Source organism: Tachysurus vachellii, chromosome 9 (assembly GCF_030014155.1).
Source record: "Tachysurus vachellii isolate PV-2020 chromosome 9, HZAU_Pvac_v1, whole genome shotgun sequence".
NCBI classification, from domain to species: Eukaryota; Metazoa; Chordata; class Actinopteri; order Siluriformes; family Bagridae; genus Tachysurus; species Tachysurus vachellii.
This window is the reverse complement of record NC_083468.1, coordinates 13,391,765-13,416,071: the sequence shown is the minus strand read 5'-3', so window position 1 is coordinate 13,416,071 and position 24,307 is coordinate 13,391,765. Positions and strand designations below refer to the sequence as shown.

General features: G+C 38.5%; 1 protein-coding gene across 2 annotated transcripts in view; it reads right to left on the bottom strand.

Moving 5' to 3' along the window:
* Window positions 1-5,355: 5,355 nt before the first annotated feature.
* The window catches only part of slco3a1a (solute carrier organic anion transporter family member 3A1a), a 78,434-nt gene continuing 59,482 nt past the window's right edge, over window positions 5,356-24,307 (bottom strand). The window contains exons 5-11 of one of the 2 annotated variants that reach the window (XM_060877732.1): window positions 20,143-20,403; window positions 13,172-13,336; window positions 12,839-13,037; window positions 12,385-12,553; window positions 10,064-10,245; window positions 9,739-9,803; window positions 5,356-9,579 (exon numbers count right to left, since the gene is read on the bottom strand). In XM_060877732.1, coding sequence (XP_060733715.1) covers window positions 9,218-9,579; window positions 9,739-9,803; window positions 10,064-10,245; window positions 12,385-12,553; window positions 12,839-13,037; window positions 13,172-13,336; window positions 20,143-20,403 — 1,403 coding nt within the window. In that variant the 3' untranslated portion in view covers window positions 5,356-9,217. The remainder of the gene's footprint in view (window positions 9,580-9,738; window positions 9,804-10,063; window positions 10,246-12,384; window positions 12,554-12,838; window positions 13,038-13,171; window positions 13,337-20,142; window positions 20,404-24,307) is intronic. The other variant, XM_060877733.1, reaches the window with a different exon arrangement.

Genomic DNA, 24,307 nt, shown 5'->3' with positions numbered 1-24,307 from the left:
ATCAGAGGCCTGTAACAGGTCATTTACAACTTTAACCAGCACTGTATCTGTGCTCTGATGAGGCATAAATCCTGACTGATATATTTCATGAATATTATTCCTATGTAGGTATGAGCATTTTCTAGGATCTTGGAGATAAAGGGGAGGTTGGATATTGGCCTATAGTTGGACAGCTGGCTTGGGTCGAGGTCAGGTTTTTTAATCAAAGGTTTGATAACCGCTAAGATTTCGGCACATAGTCAGTGCTAAGGGAAAAAATTGTTATCTTTAGAATGGGTTAGTTTGCTACTGGTAGTATCTGTTTAAATAAACATGTGGGTAAGGGATCCAGTATGCAGGTTAATAATTTTGAAGAAGAATTTATTGAAAATAAGTCAGTCTATTGAAGGAGAATAAAATGGTCTAAATACTGATCAAAAACAGAAATATTATCTATGGCATTATATATCAATTTGTTTGGTATTTAATTAATGCTCTGAATTTTCTGTCTGATGTTATCCATTTTTCCAATAAAATAATTCATGAAGTCATTACTGCTACAAATAGATGGTGTGTGCATTTCGAACATGTTTTTATTCCTAGTTAATTTTGCTACAGTATTAAATAAAAATGAAGGATTATTTTGCTATCTTTAATTAGGCTGGCAAAATACACTGAGTTTTTTTGTAGCTATGAAGGCTTTCCTTCCATGCTAATCAAAATACTGATAATTTAGTTTCACGCCATTTACATTCTAATTTCCTAGCTGATTGTTTTAAAGTTTGTGTGCTGTTATTTTACCGGGTTGCAAGTTTTTTCTCTCTAATTACTTTCCTTTTAAGTGGAGCTACAATATCTAGGGTGCACCAAGACACTGACTCTAAATAGTCAGTCACCTGATCAAGTTCTGTGGGGTCAGCTAGTGATCCAAACATGGATGATAATTCTGTTGGTAAATCTCTTTGCAGTAGCAGGCATAAATGTACGTTTAACATGGTGGCGTGGCAAATTGGAAATATTGTGTTCTATTACATTCTGGTTAACCCCTACTGAGATGGAATTTGAGATGGAAACAACCGATTTTCTCAGAGGATCTTTTAACTTATCAAAATGAAAGTCTCCAACAATTACTGCTTTGTTTAAGTAAACTGTAATGAAATCTGCAAATTAACAGAGGAATTCAGAATATGGTCCAGGAGGTCTGTAAATAACAATTAAAGAAACTGACTCAGTAGACTTATTTTTGTGGCCACATATGTATGTTATTATGAAGAACTTCGAATGAGTTAAACATATGTCTATATATCCTCATGTGTTACTGTGACACCTCCTCCCCTGCCTGTTAGGTGTGACTGATGTTTTTAACTATAACCAGGCAGACAAGCTTCATTTAAAGAGACAAACTCGTTTGGCTTGGTCCATGTTTCTGTTAAACACAGAACATTAAACCTCTAATCAGTAATCATGTCATTAGCTATAACAGCTTTAGATGCAAGAGATCTTATATTTAATAGTCCTGGCTTCAGATCAAAGGTGCTGGCTTGTTTTTGGTTTAGCTTGGGAAACAGACTCTATATCGTATCAAAGGTAATATGTGTTATGCTACAAGAAATGAGAGCAGCACCTTCCCGAGTCGGATGGACACCGTCCCATCCTAACAGGCCAGCCTTGCCATCAAAAGTGCTCCAATTATCTATGAAGCTCACCTTGTTTTCGGAGCACCACCTGGACATCCAGCAGTTCAGGGACCATAACCTGCTGTAAGTTACAGTACAACGCCAGGGCACAAATTTCAGAATGTTCCGCTGTAAAATGTTTCCAAAATTTGCCGGGTATTGAATCCCCATGTTCTCTTCCATAATATACAAACTTTTAGAATGGCACCATTTCATCTTTCCCGCGTACTATGTAGTTATTTCCATCGCCCGAGCATTGTAGTTATTGTTCAAACCTGAGTTTGGGACAGCAGCAGAGCTCCTGATAATCTATGATTTTTTTTTACCTCGGTCAGGTGGCTCTGAAATGTGGATTTCCTGTGATAGTTTTTCTGTTTATTTTTCTAGATTAGTTTTGCTGTTCATTTTGATGCACCCATGTCCTGCGTAAACTCAATTTCATCCATATTTAAATAATTTTGTTTAATGTATATAATGTATATAAATAGTGTATATAATAATGTATATAAAAAGTTTAGACAGATTTATAGATATAATAGATTAGACATTAATTAGACATAATGTCTAATAGATTAGACATTATACACTAATAAAACCACATTTATTTAACATTTTGTTGTGAAAACATCTACATATAATAATAAAAATTGCCTTAAAAGTCCTTTAGCGTGAAAAGAACAAATATTTCTTTAAAAAAATGAAAATTGTATGGTTATTCAAAGATAAAAACTTTCCATTATATTTTACCTTAGACATGTAAATTCACAATATATCTGTGTCAAATTAGTTGTATTCTGTGTTTTTCAAAAATACAAAAATCTGTAAAAATGAACAGTAAAAATTCTGTAAAAATGCAGTTTTTTTTACAGTGTACCATAAAAGTAACTCCATCTACTTAGTTTTATTCTTTTACTCATCAGAGTGTGAGCCTAAAGAATTATCAAAAAGGTGTTGACCTAATCAATTTGAAATTTGGTACATCATTATACTATTTGTTATTGATAATATTTGTAATTGTAATTTTGATTGCAGTGAAAGTTCTTGTTAGGTATTGTCAGGGATCAGTGCGGATCTGTCAGGGATCAGCGCGGACTTTTGGACACGTGCTATTGTTTGTTTGTTTTTGTCACGTGTCTGCCCCACCTTCATCTGCTCCTCCCTGTCTCCACACCTGGTTCCCATTGTGTGATTGACTTGTCTGTGTATATATGTGAGCTGCGTTGCCGATGGCAGCGTGGATTCATTAGTTACGTTAGTTCCCCGTGTAGTGTGGATATGTTTGTTTGTCTTCCTTATGTATTAAACCCCTTTCATTTGACGCTATCCTGTGTACAGGTCTGTCTCCTTCCTTCCGTATCCGGGGGCATGACAGAATGAATCCGCCTAAGTACCCAGCAGACCCAGCAGAATAGCTTCCAGCTCGGACTGGCTTTTTTTTCAGCGAAGGATGCCGCTCCGTTTCCGGTTTCTTTGAGGAGGACGTCGCTTCACTTCTCCCCCTGGACTGTTCCGCCAGTCCTTCTGGCCCTTTTTCCGGTGACATCGCTCCGCATTTCTCCGGTGAGGGACGCCGCTCCATTTCCGGTTCCTCCGAGGAGGACATCGCCTCACCACATTCGCGGAGGATGTCACCATCCTAGTGGGGTCCTTTTTTATTTTTTGGTGCCCTGAGGCATCGCCCGCATTTCTCCAGTGAAGGACGCTGCGCCGTTTCCGGTTTCTCCGAGGAGGACGTCGCTTCACTTCTTCCGCGGGGGGTGCTGCAGGCTCGTGGCGGGGGATCTTTCCCGCCCTCCCGCCCTTTTCCTCAGTTCGTCGAGGAGAGGGTTTGCCCACGGATGCTGATCGGCCCTACAGCTCGGCAGTGGACGTCACTCGGCCCTACAGCTTGGCTGTGGACTTCGCTCAGCCCTACAGCTCGGCTGTGGACTTCACTCGGCCCTTCAGCTCAGATGCGGATGTCGCCTCGGCCCTTCAGCTCGGCTGTGGATGTCGCTCGGCCCTCTCTGGCTGCGCCGCCGTGTGCCCTGCTCCCCCCACCTGCCTCGCTGTGTGCCTTGGCTCCCCTCGCCTACCTTGCCGTGGTCCTTGCTCCCCCCACTGGCCTCGCCTTCGTCCTTGCTCCCCTCACCTGCCAATCAGTCAAAGGATCTGGTTTTCTCAAAATTTATTATTCATGAGTCCCAGGAAGAAATTACACTTTTAACTTCAATTATAACTTGAATTGCATAACCACAGATAAGGGTTAGGCTGATATAGTTCCAATTTTGCTGAAATTTGGTGTGCTGCATCAATGTTTAATCTGTACCAGATATTAACCCTCCTGTTTTCCTTTCCTGAATTCCTATGCAAATTAGGAGCGCAGAGTCAACTTGACCTTGTCTGTTTTGACTATAAAAAATGAAGTATATATGATAGCCATTTTTTTTCTTTTCACCTTTTTAGTCTAACTTGTTTCCAACATAACATATATTTTACAAAAAAATATATATAATATTTGGTATAATAAACCTTATTTATATACAAAAATGCCTCATTTTTTAGTAAAAAAAAAAACCCAGAAATTTTGAATTATTTTTACTATAGAGGCACAAAAGTTGATGCACAATTACAGGCTGGTATATTTCAAAGCCAGGGATTGTTATGAAACCATTTTGACCATTTTTAATATCAGCAAATAATAAAACCTGTTTTTTTCCAGGGCAAATTGACTTGAATGCTTATAACTCACAAATTATACAATTATCACCATTCTGTGTGATCAGTCTTACACTTGTGAACATTTTACACTTGTTATGTCTACTTTGCCTACCAGATATCATCTGATCACATCACACACACACACAGAGGAGAAAAGATTACCCCCAGCTGGACAAATGCATATAACAAGTGTGAAATCTTTACAAATGAGTAGACTTAGTTTTTTCTGGAGGCCTAATGAATTGCAATGCCCAAAGATTGTGTGTGTGTGTGTGTGTGTGTGTGTGTGTGTGTGTGTGTGTGTGTGTGTGTGTGTGTGTGTGTGCGTGTGAAGCTTGTCGGTAGCTTGTCTTGTATAGAAGCTTGTCTTGTATATTTTGGTTATAGTAATAACAATATATTGTTTATAGCACATACCCTTCTGTAAATTTTAGTTTATAGTAATAGACATCTGTATATTATATTCATAGCACATATATATTCATTTGTATATTATATTCATAGAACATACATATCTGTAAATTACTGTTTATAGTAATATATTTTATATTAGTATATATTACATATTACATATATTTTGTTACAGCACATATCCTTCTGTAAATCTGTATATTATGTTCATAGTACACACACATCTGTAAATCACTCCATATTACCACTTATTTAACTTATTTAAATCCTGTAAAAAACTGTATATCCTGCACTTGCTACTATTGCACTCTGGTTAGACCTAAACTGCATTTCATTGCCTTGTACTTGTACATGTGTAATGACAATAAAGTTGAATCTAATCTAATCTAATCTAATCTAATCTAATCTAATCTAATCTAATCTAATCTAATCTAATCTAATCTAGAGAAGATATTGCCCCCAGCTGGACAAATGCATATTACAAGTGCAAAATATTTACAAATGAGTAGCTTTTGTTTATTCTGGAGGCCAAAATGAATTGCAATGCCCAATGCTTGTGTGTGCACGTGTGCGCGTGTGCATGTGTGTGTGCGTGTGTGTGTGTGTGTGTGTGTGTGTGTGTGTGTGTGTGTGTGTGTGTGTGAAGCTTGTTGGTAAAGAAGACATTGCTCCCAGCTGGACAAATGCATTTTACAAGTGTGAAATATTTACAAATGAGTAGCTTTTGTTTTTTCTGGAGGCCTAATGAATTGCAATGCCCAATGCTTGTGTGTGCATGTGTGCGCGTGTGTGCATGTGTGTGTGTGTAAAGCTTGTTGGTAAAGAAGATATTGCTCCCAGCTGGACAAATGCATATTACAGGTGTGAAATATTTACAAATGATATTTTTTTTCTTGGAGGCCCAATGAAATGCAATGCCCAATGCTTGTGTGTGTGTGTGTGTGTGTGTGTGTGTGTGTGTGTGCGCGCGCGAAGTTTGTTGGTAGAGAAGATATTGCCCCAGCTGGACAAATGCATATTACAAGTGCAAAATATTTACAAATGAGTTGCTTTTGTTTTTTCTGGAGGCCCAATGAATTGCAATGCCCAATGCTGTGTGTGTGTGTGTGTGTGTGTGTGTGTGTGTGTGTGTGTGTGTGTGTGTGTGAAGCTTGTTGGTAGATAATATTTTGCCCTCTGCTAAGCAAAGGCATATCAAAAGTGTGAAATATTTACAAATATGTAGCTTTTTTTATATATATATTTTTATTATATTTCTTCATTTAATTATTGAGTAAAATGATCCAGCATTACATATCTTTGACTTGCAAAACTATGTGAACTTTCGTTTTCAGCATCTGTTGTGAGCCCATGCGCAGTAATTTTTGATCAGTCCTGCACAATGGCTTGGAAGAATTTTATTCGATTCCACAGAACAGAACAGCTAGGACACTGGGGTTTTGGTGGATGTCCTCACATGAACTGCTTGCTTCAGATCCTTTGGATTAATGTCAGGAATTTGACTTGGCCATTCCAAAACAATATCTTTGCTCCTCTTTAATCATTGTTTGGAAGACAGACTTAATTGCTTGTGATTATTGTCTTGGTGTATGACCCATTTTCTCCTGAGATTCAGTTCCTGGACAGATGTCTTGCCATTGTCCTTTCAAATTTACTTTTATAATTCTGTATTCGTTGTTCCATCAATGATGGCAAGCTCTCCTGGCTGGCAGGCACAAAGCATGATACTACCAAGACCATGTTTCACAGAAGGTATAAAGTTAGTATGCTGGAATTCAGCATTTTCCTTTCTCCAAAAATAACGGTCCTCATTTTAAATCAAAAAGTTATATTTTGGTCTCATGTCTCCACAAATAATTTTTCTAATAGACCTCCACATGATCTTTAGCAAACTTCATGGGCAGCAATGTTCTTTTTTCCCTGCTGCCATATGCACAGCAAGGTTGTTCAGTGTTCACCTCATGGCAGACTCACAAACATTAGCCAACATTAACATAAAGTAAAAGAAACCTTCAGTCGTTTATAAAGTTAAAATGGGCTCCTTTCTGGCCCAACAAACTATTACATGTCTTGCTTTTGGAGTTATCTTTGTTGGTTTAAAACTCATGGGGAGGGTACCAATAGTCAAATAGTCTTAAAGAATCTGCCTGACTGATTTTTGGAAGTCCAAACTCTATAGAGATGGTTTTGTAAAATTTTACAGCCCAATGCAAACAACAACTCCTTTTCTTAAGTCCTCAGAAATCTCCCTTTTTGTATTTGCCATAATCTACTTCCACACACACATCATGAACATCAGGCTTTGATATATCTCAGTTCTTTAAATAAAATATAGCACTTACAGAGACCTAATTGTCAACCCATTGACTGAAATCAGATGGACTGTAATTTTTAACTTGAAATTAAATACTAATATTAGAGTTTCACACTTTTGCCTCTCATAGATATATAATTTTGGAACAAAATATGAAGAAAAATATATATATAATATACAAACAAATATATATAGTGATCAAAAGTAGAGAACAATAACCACTGTAGAATGAAAGAAGATTTCAGAGCTAGAGTTAGTTATCATAACTTAATAGGAAGTGAAGAGGCCCATTGTTTGAATGATTGGATCTCACTAGTTTCTGTTCTGGTGTAATGTGTAATCTTGGTCCATTGTTCTTCTAGTCTCTTTCAAATTTCAGTAACTGTAGTGGGTTTTTTAGTAATAAATTTGTTTCCCCAGATTTTATAGATGTTTTCAGAAAACATCACCGAAACAATGACATCTCATCTTTCAGCTTTTGTATCAGTGCAAATTATCAGAATATCTTTTGGTAACATGCAGTTCCTTCCTTGTGAGAATCTCCCAATAAGCCTGCAATGATGTTATTGCTAAATAACCCACTACAGTTACCAAACTGTGGAAAATAAGGGGACCAAGATCACACCAGAGTAATTTGAGAAAACAACATGACATTCTGTGGCTGGATGTATAGTACATGTGTATATAAATATATGCTTCTTGTTCAAACAAATCCAAGTCAACTACCAACTATAAGATACAGTCAGGTCCATAAATATTTCAACATTGACAAAGTTATTACAAAGCCATTTTTGCTTTCTACTAGGGTACATTGCAGTTTAAATTAAATCATGAATATTATTATCATAATGTTACAGACTTTCAGCTTTAATTTGAGGGAATCTACATAATCCCAATGATTATTAACAGATAAAATGTCTAGGGATGATGGGAATTCTCATTTGAAATCTGTTGCTGTTAACTTGCAATATTAACTCCTGGGAGCTGTCATTGCCAGCAAAGCAAGCATGATTAGGCTAAAATACAAACCAATCAGAGACATAGCAAAAATATTAACTTTGGCCAAAACAACAATTTACAACTGTCAGTACACAGGTGAGCTCAGGAACACCAAAAAGCATGTAAAAGAACAGTGGTAGAAAACAGAAGAATTCTATCATAGTGAAGAAAAACCCATTTAAGACAATTGGCCAGATCAGAAACACCCTCCAGGAGGTAGGTGTAACTGTGTGTAGTCAACAATCTACAGACAGCCTCACCAGAGTGATTAGAAAGGTAAAATTCAAAAACTGCAAAACCTGACTAAATAATTTTAGTAAACTAAAACAAATAAATAAAATGTCAAACAACAAAAGTTGGTACAGTTCTGAAACAACATTCTATGAATATATAAATGTTCAATGGTTTCCACAATGATAGGAAATAAAAAAAATTGAAAAAGGGAAGGAACTGCTCATGATCTAAACCATACCTCCTCATCTTATAGCGTGGACATGTATATAGCTGCCAGTGGAACTGTTTCATTGTATTTTTTGAATCAATTTAACACATATGACATATGAGAGATGACAAAAACCATATGACATATAGCAGCTGACAAAAACAACAGGATAAATTCTGATATATATCTATATTATCTGCTCAGATTCAGCCAAGACCAAGTAAGAACGGCAAATATGTGCTGTAAAGGCCTGAGCATCATCAGGGAAACCCAGCATCTGGGGATGTCTATGGATTCATTTAGATCAATTAGAACTATGCTTATCTGATTTGATCAGATTTTATCTCACATTTTGGTTCCTTTAATAAGAGGCTGATAAAAAAGTGCTGTAATGCTGCAGTTTGAGCTCATATTAGTTTTTCTCTTTCAACATTTAGTGTACTATTCAAATAAAAATAGCCATGCCAATGACAAATTATTTATGGACCTTACTATGGATTACTGGAACTGAAAAATGAACCACACATTGGACTAAGAATTATTAGCATTACTTCCAAAAGTGCATTATAGACAGTGACCAGCGAAACCATACACATCACTGTATATGGAGGAAATCAAGTGCTATTCTTTAAAAAAAAGTTATAAACCACCAATGTGATCCTCAGAAGATACTTATGCATTAGCAAGCACCAACCACTATAAAACAGATTCCATGTTTTCACACCATTCATGATCTTCCAGGTTGTATATAAATTTTGTCCTGTTAATTTCTTTGCCTAGACTATCCAAATTAATGTCAGAAGAGAAAATTTCAGGGGATGTCACATACACCTCATTATTCTTGATGTACTTCTTGTAGTTGCAGCGTAAACACTGCCATGTGGTGGTGTACAGCAGGAAGGCAATTATTTTTAGCACAATAGCCAAGCTCACATAGAGGTGGCGATAGGCTACATTGTCATATAGCATGCATGCACCCTTTGTGTTGCATTCGCTGCTCCAGAACAGGCAGGTGGAGTCAATTCCAACACCAAAGATCAAAGGAGGTGGGATGAATCCTGCAGTAGAGTAAGATTTAGTAATCATAGATGATGTTACAATTTCAATTAAAGATGACTTTAAATCTACTTAAATCTAAAAAGTATTCAGAGCCCTATAACAACAGAATCTGTACTGTACCTAAACATTTACTTAACATTCAGTGTTATGCATCTTACCCAGCAGTCGCAATAAGAGAAACAGTACGCCAAGTGCATATGATTTCAACTCTGGGCTGACTGTTCTAAAAGGACAAGAGATGCAAAGAGAGGGTGAGAAATATATAATTAATGTAGTTACAGAGTTAATGATTCTAATATCCTGTCTAGTCAAGAAAAAGGAAAATGTAAGCAAGGCAAAAGATTCTTTTTGCAAATTAACAAATTTTACATAATAATGACAATACAAATATGTTAATTCTCTTTAAGCCTCAAATGTCTAGCCAAAGCACATGTGAAAAGTCCCTCACCATGTCTCAAACTACCTTGAGGAGTCTCAGGTTACCTGATGAGGATGATGACTGAGGGCGTCTGAGCCATAGCTCCTATCATGCTGCAGGCACAAATCACACACAGGAAAATGAGAAAAGCCTCCTGGCACCCAGGACGTGGGCATTTTCCTGGAACAACTGTGGATGGAATCCCATCACCAGAAATGCATGCACATTCTGTCAGGTTCTGTATGGACTAAAGGGAAAATGGAAATATTAGTCCAAAAGTGAAAGGATTATTTTTATTGTGCATTACAATAAAAACATTTATTAATATAATTCATTCATTTATTATTTACAAAAGTCTAACAAAACTCAACTCTAACAAAATGGAAAAGGCTAAAAGCAAATAATAACAAGGTTCACTTTATAAATCAGTATATAATGTATAAAAATGAAAAAAATTCATATGCATGATGATATTCATTTTGTAATTTAATATTACAATTTACTTTGCTTTCATGAACTGTGTACAAATCACATATGCTCAAAGTAGAACACGTACAAATTCATTGTAGTTTTTAAATGAAGCCTATCTTGTTGAAGTTAGCAACTGTTCACTGATAGAGACAACATAACAGTTGTAGTTCTGTGACAACATACAATCATAACATTTCACTAACATACTCTAAGCCTGTGGTCAGATTTGTGCTCAGGTCAGAAATTACATTGACCTACAAATGCTCAGGAGCTCTTGGTTGAACAACTCCACTTGTCTATTAACAGTTGGAGAAATCTACATTATTTAATGTCTGGTTTCACCCAAATGAGGAGATGGGCTCCCTTTTGGGTCTGATTCCTGCCAAGGTTTCTTCCTCATATCATCTCAGGGAATTTTTTCTTGCCACTGTTGCCTAAAATGGCCCCAATGGATGGGAGGTTCACCCAGGTCTGACTAATCCTATCACTCTCCCTGTTCACCCTTCCCACAGGACAGTTGAAATGAGGCAGGCAAAAACAGTGAGTAATTAACATGGTTCCTTAGCAGGGATATAGGCCATTGAGCCCTGTCTCAAAACAATGAGGGTTATACTATATATACAGTATATATATATATACGTAATTACACATAATTACAACTTGAGGCACTTTCAAGTAAATTTAAGGCATTTCAGTTGTTACTTATTTTTTGTATTTTTGTCAACAGTTGATTTAGCACCTGAGGTCATGAGGTCAGATGTGAAATTAATGTACTGTACTTTATTGTCATTGTTTTTAAACTTGTTTAAGTGAATATGTGTTTATATATTTTGTCTGTAGTTTATTAGAATATTTCTTGTTTTTTTATAGCTTAAAAGACTGTTATAAAAGTGTATGGGTTATGTTGATGGATACAATGGATGTACTTTGATGCAAAGAAAATAAGCCAAGGAAAGTATAATCAGATATCAGTTTGAAAACAAATCCTTTTAATTTTAACCAGGGCTGCTATACCTTTTGCCGTCAGAATTTAATAATTACTGGTACCAGCAGATACTCATGAACATCCCTGTGCACACACCTCACCTTCACCAATCATGCAATTCAAAATGCCTGCCAACCTGCCCAAGCTCTGACCTAATCCTGGTGGGGAGAGAAAGGTCCACTGAGATTGAGGAAGTTGAGCGAGACATTGGGGTGAAGGAGAAATGGAGGAAAAATGTGTAGGAAACCAGGTTTGGGCCAGTTTTACACCCCCTCCCAACCCCATTCCACCATCCCTGTTGAGAATCAAGCAAATTGCTATAGTACCACCATCTGAATGATCCTGTTTCGATGCCATTAATCACAAACTAACAATCTGTGGTGCTAATCCAGTGTCTGCTCAAAAAAACTGCAGGACCACCCCATGACGATGAAATATTACAGCTGTGTCCGCCAAGCTAGATTTCTCCAATAGCAAGGGGGAAAGTCATGGAGCCCATTCTTCCTCTGAATTTTCACATACCTGCTGCACACTTGAAGAGGAATCACACAGCACACTGAATGTATAATTAAGTAATTAACTCTTGTAATTAAGTAATTAAGTAATGCACTCTTGCTGGCTGGTGGAACAAAAGGGAAGTTGTTGTGGTGGGAGGTTTAAGTTTTGGATATAATGTGGCATGACACGCAGAAATGGAGTGTACTATTCCTTAATTATAAATTTAGTGTGCTGTGTGATTCCTCTTCAAATGTGCAGCAGCTGTGTGAGAATAGAGTTATATATTCATATATATATATATGTAGCAAATTCTCTTCAAGGGTTCCAGCAATTGTGTGGTTAATTGCAGAGAGAAAGATAAAAGTTAAAAGAAGTTAAAAGAAAAAAGGACATGGGAGAAAGAGTGTGGTATATGAAAATATAATAAATAACCTTAGCTGGTTGAGGAATCACTTCAGTGCTAATGGATCTGGTGCAGCCAGCAAAGCAGGAAGACAGGTATGTGACCCCATTAGAGCCACAAACAGGACTAACAGATGACGTGTGGCAGTTACAGTTGCTAATGCATGTAGCTTCTGGTTTTTGGCCTGGCTGCAAAGTTCTACACACACACACACACACATACACACACACACACACACAGCATTTATGTCCCATTAGCAGAGATTAGCAGGCAATTATGAATTAAGTGCTTGATTGAATCATTTTAAAATACAACAGACCTCTTAAAAGTAGTTTTTTTTATGTTTTTTTTTTTTTTTTTTTTTACCAAACTGCTCTTTATTCCCATTATAATAAGTGTGCAATGATTTGAACAAAACATAAAACTGTTTAATAAAAACAAAAAAATTAATAAATAAATGAACAAAGTATTGGCCATGCTCACTCATTATCATAGGCGATGGTCACACCAGCAACAGGGCCTGTGTCACAGCCAAGAAAGAGGAAAGATACATAGCAGGCGGTTGAAATCAGGTTGACCAACATGGCCATCCGAACAGCACCCAAAGCACAGAGGTTCAGCTTCTTCACCAAAAGACCTCCCATAAAAATGCCCAGACATGCACATGGGATGGCTGTCATACCTGCAAGAAGCAATTAATTTCTTTAATAAAATTAATATGAATTTGGCATGAACTCATTTTAATACAGAAGATATAAACTTTTGGACACTAATGCATGCAGAATGGTCTATATTTGAGAGGGATGCCTCACATACCCAGAAGCTGATTGGCTGAGGTGGTTGTAAGGTTAAACTGCTGCTCCAAGTACTTGCCCAAGAAGGCAGCAAAACCAGCAACTACAGCAATCTCCATACAAGCAGCAAGGACAATACAGGTGAACACCGGATTAGACAGCAGGTGTTTAGTCACCCTGGGAATCACTGAGCAGAGAAAGAGGGGGTGCTTGTCATTATAGCAACATTACTAAACAGACTTTTTTTTTAGAAAGACATTTTAATTATCTCAATTAATTTAGTATACATTATGCTCTAAAACAATGCTGACAGGTCAGATTACAAGCATTTTGTGAGATGATTGCAACACATTGTGTAATGAGGAATATGAACAGTGCCTGTTTTTTTTTTGGAAAATTCAACTGCCCAAACTTGACAAGAATCGGCACGTCTGGACCTCCTGATCCATAACCCAGTCTTTAAGCCACCACTACCCTCATCATTTAGAACCCTTATTCCCTCAAAATCTCACTTTACAAGTAAACAGGTCAAGGGTCTAGTAGTTTGTAGTTTGTAGTTTGTTTGTAGTTTTTTGAATCTGTTACTGAAAACTGTCAAAGTACACTATAGTTCAAAAGAGAATGTATTCCTTTATTATAAACTCATACTTTTAATCATGAAATAAGATTTAAAATGAAAAAAAAAGTATTTAATTCATTGAAAAGATAGGAAATTATGGTTTCCATTTATAATAAGAAATTTGTCCTTCAAATTTTGCTTTTGTTGTATAATCAGAAACCAAGCATAAACCAAAGCTCAACCAGGCCATCACTTTTACTCCACCGTGTTTGACAGATGGTTTCATGCACTCCCTTCAGCACCATTTTATTTTTTCCTCACAAATATTCTTGTTTGTGTTCCAAATACCTCAAAATTTAGATATGCCTGTCCTTAGCACATTTTTACAATCTTCCTCTTCTACATTGTTCTTTGTCCCATCTTAAGCTCTTCTTTTTACTGACCAGTCCCAGATCTCAACTTGCGTCAACGGAAAGGGATCCTGGGATTTGTGATTGCGGATAATGTACTGCTACCTTTCAACATCATCCTATCGCTCCGTTTACAGTTGTGCTGAAAGGACAGCGGCATTTCAGCACCACATTTGTTGTGGATAGCCAGAGAGAATATGGTTGCGAAAGCATGCCAAAATCTGTAACTTTCCACGTGTTCCACCACCTGCTCTCTACAGATAACAATGTCATCTATAAACATCATTGTCCATCCTTTATAATCTTTGTCGTTTCATGCTCTACAATATTCACCTCTTCTGGACTATAGAACACCAGCTTCTAGAATGGGGAATGCGGACACTTATCTGGCAGATGAGCTAAATATCTTTTACGATCTCTTCAAGGCTGCAGCTAACCACACTAGTGGTGCTAGCGGGACAGACAACATGCACGCCGAGAGAGCTGGAGAGGTAAACACGTTCACCATCTTGGAGCATGACGTGAGGAGGGCATTCAGGAGAATGAACACCCGGAAGGCAGCAGGACCAGACGGCATCACAGGTCGGATTCTGAAAGCCTGCGCTGACCAGCTATCACCTGTGTTCACTGAGATATTCAACCTCTCACTGGAACAGTCTGTTGTCCCCTCATGCTTCAAACAGTCCACCATTGTTCCTGTCCCGAAGAAACCCCAGCCCACCTGCCTCAACGATTACCGCCCTGTAGCCCTGACCTCAGTAGTGATGAAGTGCTTCAAAAGACAAAAAGGTCAGAGACTTCATAACTGCATCACTACCAGACACACTTGATCCACTACAGTTTGCGTACCGCCAGAAGTGCTCTACTGAGGACGCCATTGCTCATCTTCTTCACACCACGATGAGCCACCTGGACTCCAGAAAAAGGAATTATGTTGGAGGTTGGAGGTCCTGGGACTCCACACAGCCTGTCACTGTGTCAATGGATCTCCAACTTCCTGACAGACAGACCACAAGACCACAATACGGGTGGGCAAACACACCTCATCCACCCTCAATCTCAGCACTGGAGCCCACCAGGATTGTGTTCTGAGCCCCCTGCTGTACTCACTGTACACATATGACTGTGTGGCCACTTCCCACCACTGTCATCAAGTTTGCTGATGACACTGTCGTGGTGGGCCTGATCTCCAACAACGACAAGACGGCCTACCTACAGGAGAGTAAAAACCTGGAGAGAACAACCTTCTCCTGAATGTCAGCAAGACTAAGGCACTGATAGTGGACTTCAGCGCAAAGCAGGAGCGGTCATACCAACCTCTAAACATCAACGGGACTCCAGTGGAGAAAGTGGACAGTTTCCGATACCTGTCCGGGTGTTCACATCACACAGGACCTATCTTGGTCCTGTCACATCAACACCCTGGTGAAGAAGGCCTGGCAGCATCTGTACCACCTGAGATGCTTAAGGGACTTCAAACTACCCTATCAGGTGCTAAAGACTTTCTACACCTGCACCATTGAGAGCGTCCTGACGGGTAGCATCACTTCCTGGTTCGGGAACAGCACCATGCAGGACAGGCCAGCCCTCCAGAGTCCCACTGTCACTTTAACTCTGGACTGTCACTTTAACTCTGGACTTGCACAGCACAGTACCACTTTATACACTTTATACATACCATACTGCACATGGACACTTTAAGGACAAAAATGAAAAACCATATGCATTTATGTATATTTTTCAGAGGTGTCAAGTAACGAAGTACAAATACTTCGTTACTTTACTTAAGTAGAAATTTTGAGTATCTATACTTTAATAGAGTAATTATTTTTTAGCATACTTTTTACTTCTACTCCTTACATTTTCACGTAATTATCTGCACTTTCTAGTCCTTACTTTTTAAAAATAACCTCGTTACTAATATTTTTTTTTTTTTTTTTTTGTTACTCCTATTTCATTTCGGCTTGTTTTCATTTCGGCTTGTCATCATTCAAAAAAAACCTATCAAGATAAATCGCGCCATCCGGAAAGAGTGAATGTGATTGTGGTTGGATAAGAAGTATAAACATATACCATTCCGACACCCTATTGGTTTGTACGCGACCCATTGCACCTGCACATGACACAAATCACATTACACTTCAGTTACCCAACGCTGGACATAGCAGATGGATCCAAGTACGAAGATGTCCGTGGCAAAGGCTCAAAACTCGAACTCAATGTCTCAACAACCAGCACCAGCGAGGAAGTTGGTAGCCAGTAAGTCCCTTTCCATCTCTATCTTTAATCACCCTTTTCTGTTTCATATCCTTCCCATCACAATGTCTGGCTAATCTGTACAAGTCTTCTTGCCTTCCCTCAACTCATAATATACTTTCTGTTTGGCCTTTGCCACTTCCATCTTAACTCTGCACTGTGACTCCTTGTAATCCTCTCTACTTTCTACAGTCCTTTTTATGTAACAAGGTTAAAATTGTTTTATTTCACAAGATTTTCCTGTTAGTATGCATTGGGTACAGTTCTACAATTGTTTAAAACAGTGTTTATAAAAATATATTAAAAAGGGTCTGTAAGGAGGTGATGGTCCTCCTTTTACAACAAAGTGGTTCAGCCCAGGTAGCCATACCTGCTGACATCTTTCACATCACCATATTATGCTGTCTAGTTACACTTTCTTTCAGATTGCCTTGTCTATATAGAATGCATATAGGAGGTTTTAACCATCACCTTCTCACCACCTCTGTTCCCCTCACCGAAATTCCCGTTGAAGTCTGCTCCATTCACTACTTTTTACTATCTGGATATACTCTCTATCACCTCATCTAACTCACTGCAGAATCTCTCATTTACACTTATGGCATTTAGCAGACACCCTTATCCAGAGTGACTTACATTTTATTTTAGTTTATACACCTTAGCAATTGAGAGTTAACTGCCTTGCTCAATGGCCCAGCTGTGGCAGCTTGGTGGACCTTGGATTTGAACTCAGGAGATTCTGATCAGTAGTCCAACACTTTACTCACTAGGCTACCACATCTCTCCTTCTCTTCTAACTCACAGCCTACTTGTGAAGCATAACCACTAATAACATTCAACATCATCCCTTCAATTTCTAACTGATTACCCTGTCTGAAACTCGTTTTACCTAAAAAAATATTCCTAACAAACTCACCCTTCAGGATCACTCCTATCCCATTTCTCTTCCTATCAAAACCATAATAAAACAGTTTGTATCTCCCTCTAATATTACGTTATTTGTTCCCCTTCCACCTGGTCTCCTGCACACCCAGTATATCTACCTTCCCTCTTTCCATCATGTCTGCCAGTTCTCTACATTTCCATGTCATTGTACCAACATTATGGGCCTCTATTCTCAGACATACTGTATACCACTGCCTTTCCTCTACTCTCTCTGTCTTCGAACCCTTCTCCCTCCTCATCCAACATTAGCCAAATTTCCACCAGCACCCTGTAGGTCAACAGTGCTGGTGGCAGTCATTCTTAACCCAGGCCTTGACTGATCTGGAATGGAAGTTCCACTGACAATTTGCATGTATAAATTTGGCCTGTTTTGCGCTGGATGGCATTCCTGACTCAACCTTCTCTATTTATCCGGGCTTGGGACCGGCACAGAAATCACTGCCATTAAAGTGCAAGTGCACAGTCAGTGGTATGTACAATTTGCATATTATAGCAGATTGCCTAAAGGTTTATAATAACACTTAGCCTCTGAGTGCAGATATCTACAAATGTGTTACATGACCAATGTGCATATAAGTACACAGCAAAAGTGGCTGAGTTCAGATGTGTTAGTGTCCATTGAGTGACTGATGCTGCTGAACCTCCAGCCTGATAGCAGATACTTGAACAGTTTGTGGGAGGGGTGGGAGGGTTCATTCTAAAAGGCAGAAGCTCTGCTTATGCAGTGTGCCTGGAAGATGTTCTGTATAGTATGGTGGGAGGAAATTAAGACATTGTTGTGCTCTCTTCACTGTGAAGTTGGTATTAGTAGTCCAGGTAAGGTCATCAAAAATGTGTACCTGGTACTACTGACTCTCTATGGAGCCGTTGATGAGGAAAGGAAGGTAGACCCTATAAAGAAGTTGACAACAATCTAATCCCAGATGTTTGTGTAGAAAAGGTCCAGTATGTTGTCTCCTCTTGTTCAAAGTTGATGTGTTGGTAAAACATTTGTGCGACAGTTTCAAGGTTTGAGTGGTAAAATCTCCAGTAACAATTACAAAGGCATCCAGGTACACTGATGGTATCATGGTTCGTTAGCACCAGCATTTGAGGTGGGAGGACCAGCATTAGCACCAGCATTTGAGGTGGGAGGAAAGGTACACTGCTACTACTATAATAGCAGTGAATTCCTGTTTTAGATAGTACGGCTGGTATTTTACCACTAAAAAATCCAGCTTTGGTGAGCAGTGGGTAGTGACTATCATGGTATTGATACACAAGTCTTTGTTTTTTTATTAACAGCCCACCGCAACTCTTAACGGAAGCACCTGCACAGTACCATGTTATACTATGTAGCTGGATAGCTGTGTTCGGGACGACACTCTGCAGCCATGTTTCCATGAGGATAAGCATACAACAATTCCTTGTTTCAGCCTGGGTGGCCAATTAGAGTCTGAGGTCATCCATATTATTATTTAAGAGAGCGCAGACTATCCAGTATTACTAATGGGAGGTCCAGGTGGCTAGGGTTAGCTTCTAGCCTCCAGCTGACACCCTTGCTTCTGGTTCCTCTTGCACCACTTGTGGTGCCTCCATACCCATTTAGCTGGATCATGCCATGCAATGTGTGTCTTTTGTCTGTGTTGTAGGCCTAAGCAGTATAGTGTCTCTCGTAATGCATTTGGCAATTCAAAGTTGTACTTTCAGCCCAAATGCATTTGTTTTACACGATTTTTACAGCCTCTATGACAAGAATTAACACAAAAAGTTGCAGTTAGCTAGAACTGTAGAAACCACTGTGTCCATGCGTGCCGCCATCTTGCAAATGTCTCACTAGTTAACTGAACTTTCCTTTATTGCATTATTGCACTGCTAACTGTTCCTCTTTGTTTTTTTCCATGATATTGACATTACTGTGTAATATGAGTTAATTAGAAAAGTTGGTATGATTTGGTATGATTCACATTTCTGTCTGGTCTTTGTTATTGATGAGAGAAAAATATTTGTTGATGAATATTTTCATCAGTAATTTAGTTTCAACAAAATGAACACTGCAGGTCAATCTAAGCCCATATTGTGGTGTAGTGTACTAAAGACAACTTTGGATTACTAGTGACACTGTAATCCAAAACAAAATCAAGATTTTTACAATAAGATTTCTCCCCAATCCAATTTTAAACGTTCTTAGACAGATGTTGTGGCAATAAGCTAATAGGAAAGAGCAAAAAAGAAAAAGCCATTTTTGAAATGTGGCACAACCACTGATAGCTGACAGGGAAGCAGCATGTGACATTAACCTCCCCACTGTCGCTAAATTTCATTCTAAACACCAGAAACCTTTAGTGTTAATTACTGTAGACCATGTACATAAGGATTCCACTCTTCAATTTTTCTGACAGATTGTTGACTGCATTACATGGGAAATAATAACATTTCAGAAGAGTGTTTCAGATGTTTTTTTCATCTAACATAAGTGCAAAAGTGTTTTCTAATTATCCATTATCCTTTCAATTTAAAAAGTGCTTTTCAAAAGAAGTCTTCACCAGCAGAAATGCAGAGAATTTACCACATGATGTTAAACTATTGGCAAGTCTCAAAAAGACCAGATTAGAGGCTGCTAAACAAAACTACAAACACTAAACACAAAACATAAAAAGCATGTACACTACTAGAACATCCTATGACCACAAAGATCAACTTGGCGATGGGCAAAAAGGTACATGGAGAAGAAAATAAACTGCTCATGATCCAAATCAAATCACTTCATCAATGGTTCCCTTGTACATCTTGATGAGATTTATTTAGAGTTGTACAAGTGTGTGACAATATACAGTAGGCTACCTCGAAGCTGATCACAACAGGAACTGTCAGGATGATGGTTGTGAAGGACACCATTACTTGGCTTTGGATGATCAAAACTCTGTGATCCTGGCAGCATGGGCTGTTCACTCTCGGTCCTGTTGTTACCATATCGCTGTGATAGAGATGAGGGGAAACCAAACATGAAGACAGCGGAGAAAAAAAGTAAAGCCCCACAGATTAGGAAGCCTCCCCACCAGGCTCCAATCCAACGGGGGTCATCAGGGGTGATGTCCAGCTTGGCTGAGGACACAGAGTTGGTGCACACATGATAATAGACATATAAGAATATACTTAACATATACACAAAAATTTAGATTTACATTTAGATTCACCACTTTTACTCTCATCTTAAAATGCTTTCACTGGTTTCACATATGGAATATATGACACTTGAATTATGTACTTTTCATCCATTCATTCATTCATTCATTCATTCATTCATTCATTCATTCATTCATTCATAAAAAGGTACAGAAGTTTAGACTGTTTAGACTAGATTGTTAGCTTCTTTCACTGTTTGTGCTAGTGTTTGTCATAGTTGGTCTGTTTTGATTCTGCAGTCCCACTCCACTACTAGACTACTATTTTCAGCTTTTAAAGAGTGAAAATAAATTCAAATGTCATTAATAGAGAGAATTGTATATTTCGTGGGGGGTTTTGGTTTATAGTGGCATAAAACATCATTACAGATTTTAAATACTAAAAATAGATTAATAATGCAGTTTTGTATCTGCCTTTTGTGGATGTGGAATAATTTGTCCCACTATTACATACATTTATGAAACTTAACAAATGCACTTATCCAAAGCAGCTTGCAAGCACTGAAGGTGCAAGACACGCAGAATTTTAGGTGCTAGGCACCTTTTGTAATTGTTAGAATATTGCACTATTATTATTAATTATTATAATTCATTATTATTATACTGTCACCTCTGGGAATCTATGGCAGACCATAGGACCCCTTGATGAATTTAAAAGCCAAGTTAGTGGCACATCCAGTCACAGAGGCCAAGTGCTCTTTAAGTTTTGGCAGCTATTTTGTGTTTTTCCTGCCTACACAAGCAGATTCACATGTACAGTACAGTGGAGCCAAACTGATAAAGGTGTCCGACAACATTCACTGCTCTACAATAATAAAGATCTAGTGCTCTCCCATTAACTAATAAATCACCAACCCACACAGAGTCCACACAAATGGCAGAGGCACCAAAAACAAGTGGGGCAAGAGAAGGGGCCTGAAATCAAAGCTAAAAGTATCCCCTACGAACAGGCTATTGGACAAGCTATGACTACAGATCACTTTACATTGCTTAAATCACTGTGCAAAAATAACAGTGCCTTTGGACGAATATGAACGCCGCTATAACGCTGTCTGGATAGAACTATACACTGCAGTAAGAGCAAAGGGAGGGGGTTAGCCATGGAGAAGCTACATCACTCCATTAGCTAGCATCTCAGCACAACCACAGAGCATTACTATAGCAGTAGGAGACTTTAATCTTGCATCAACTTGAAGTCGGTTTTGCCTAAATTCCATATATATGTGAACTTCTAAATTAAAGAGAAAAGAACACTTTAGATGAAGTCTTCTGTAACATTCCACACACCTACAAAGCCAGCTCTCTACCACATCTAGGAGCCTCATTTGTCTCTGTCGCTGACCCTAGCATATACTGTACACCACACAGCTGCAGACAAAGATCATCCATATAGACAGTCAAGGAATGGACTAAGAAACCACCTAAGCCCTGCAGACTGGAGAGTTTTTGCTAAGTTTTGCTATGGCACTTCCTGTAATGGCACCAAAACTGTAAATGCAATAAACCAGTTTAAACAGCCATGTGTCCAGGTACTTAGTCGTCTACCTGGTGGCCCTGAGGTGCCTGGCCCATTCGTTGCTGATTATTATTATTATTGTTAGGGTTCCAGCTATTGTATTTGCTCTGATTTTTATTATTAGGGTTCCAGCGCGAAGCGCTGGAAACCTATTGTTTTTGTTAGGATTTTTATTATTATTATTATTATTATTATTAGGGTTCAAGCGTGAAGCGCTGGAAACCTATTGTTTTTGTTAGGATTTTTATTATTATTATTATTAGGGTTCAAGCGCGAAGCGCTGGAAACCTATTGTTTTTGTTAGGATTTTTATTATTAGGGTTCAAGCGCGAAGTGCTGGAAACCTATTGTTTTTGTTAGGATTTTGATTATTAGGGTTCAAGCGTGAAGCGTTGGAAACCTATTGTTTTTGTTAGGATTTTTATTATTATTATTATTATTATTATTATTATTATTATTATTATTATTATTATTATTCTGCCCTAGAAACGGTCGTGCAGCCCAAACCGTAAGGCCTAGAGAACTCAAACTTGGTCAGATGGTAGTACTAGATCACACTAGTACTAGATCACAGTTACTCAGGGCCAAAATCTCAGCGGAATCGGACAATCTGGGGCGCTTCAGCATCCCAAAACGCGTTTGTGCCCATAGGTCCAAAAACCCAATTTTGTGCTGACTCGTAAGGCAAAGTCTCAGAATCAGAATCAGAATCAGAATGGTCTTTATTGCCAAGTATGTTTTCATACTTCGTTTTGCTTCGCACGAGGATTGTAGACTCACCGATATGACTTTGTTTATTTGTCACTTTGTGTATGTGAAAATCCTTTAAGGCCTTAAACTCCCTAAAGGCCTTAAACGCTTGAACCCGGGAAATGCTGCTTGCAGCTTTAATTATTATTATTATTATTATTATTATTATTATTATTATTATTATTATTATCATTAGGGTTCAAGCGCAAAGCGCTGGAAACCTATTGTTTTTGTTAGGATTATTATTATTATTATTACTATTAGGGTTCAAGTGCGAAGCGCTGGAAACCTATTGTTTTTGTTAGGATTTTTATTATTATTATTATTATTATTCCGCCCTAGAAACGGTCGTGCAGCCCAAACCGTAAGGCCTAGAGAGCTCAAACTTGGTCAGATGGTAGTACTGGTCACAGTTACTTAGGGCCAAAATCTCAGCGGAATCGGACAATTTGGGGCGCTTCAGTGTTTGTCCCCATAACCCCTAAACCCCTAAAACCCATATGTCCAAATCTCAAGTGCTTTATATCATTGGAATCCTTGGCTCATGACTTAAAAAACGTATATCTCCAATTTCATTTCCGCCATTAAATTTTTTCGCTATCGTGCATTTTATCCAAAACCTACTTTTGCTAACTAGTCCTAGGTTTTTCGCCTGATCAAGACCAATCCAGTGCAGTAATATTCTCTGGACTCTCATAGACAATAATTTTCGAAAAAAAGTCTAAATTTTGATTCAGGGTCCTTAAGGGGCCCCCAAAAGTTTGGACTTTGAGGAGCCAGTTTTGCTAAAATGTCAATAACTCAAGAATTAAATGAGCTATCAACACCAAACCTGGGACACATGTGAAAGAGGTCAAACTGAGGTCACAGATCAAAAACCGTGGCGATTGGCCCCTTCGTGGAGCTATAACGGAAAAATCACTAAAAACAGCCATTTTTTTAAAAAAAAGCCCTCTAGCGCCCCCAACAGTCCAAAAACCCAATTTTGTGCTGACTTGTAAGGCAAAGATTCTGATTCTGGTTCTGATTCTCAGAGTGGGCCTAACCCGGAAGTAGGCGGTGCTTGTCTTGAAATGGGCGGGGCTTTAACCGGTAATAATTAATTTGTTTTAATAATAATAATAATTATTAATAATGTAATGTAATGTAATGTAATAATAATGTTTTTATGAAATACAGCAAAAAACGTGTCAGACACACTGTGTCTGGTTACTGGTTGGAGACAGCTTTAGGTTTAAAAAAGAAAAAAAATCTCCGACAGGCAGAGACGCAATGCGAGTCGCATTCTACCAAGCAAGCACCACGTCTGGACGAGCCCACGTTTACCAGAACTCTACTGGTTAGTAAGTCCGTATTATTAACTTTACAACCCGAAGTAAAAAGCTGAAGAAACCCTAAACGTTAACGGAAAATACCCGCGAACCCGAGTGACTGAGGGAGAGACAGAGAGCTGTTCTGTGTGTGACTGTGAGTGAGCAGAGCGAGACACAGCAACACAATACATCTGTATGTGTGTAGGGGAGGGGCGCTGTGACTAGCCTATCACTGTAGGGGAGGG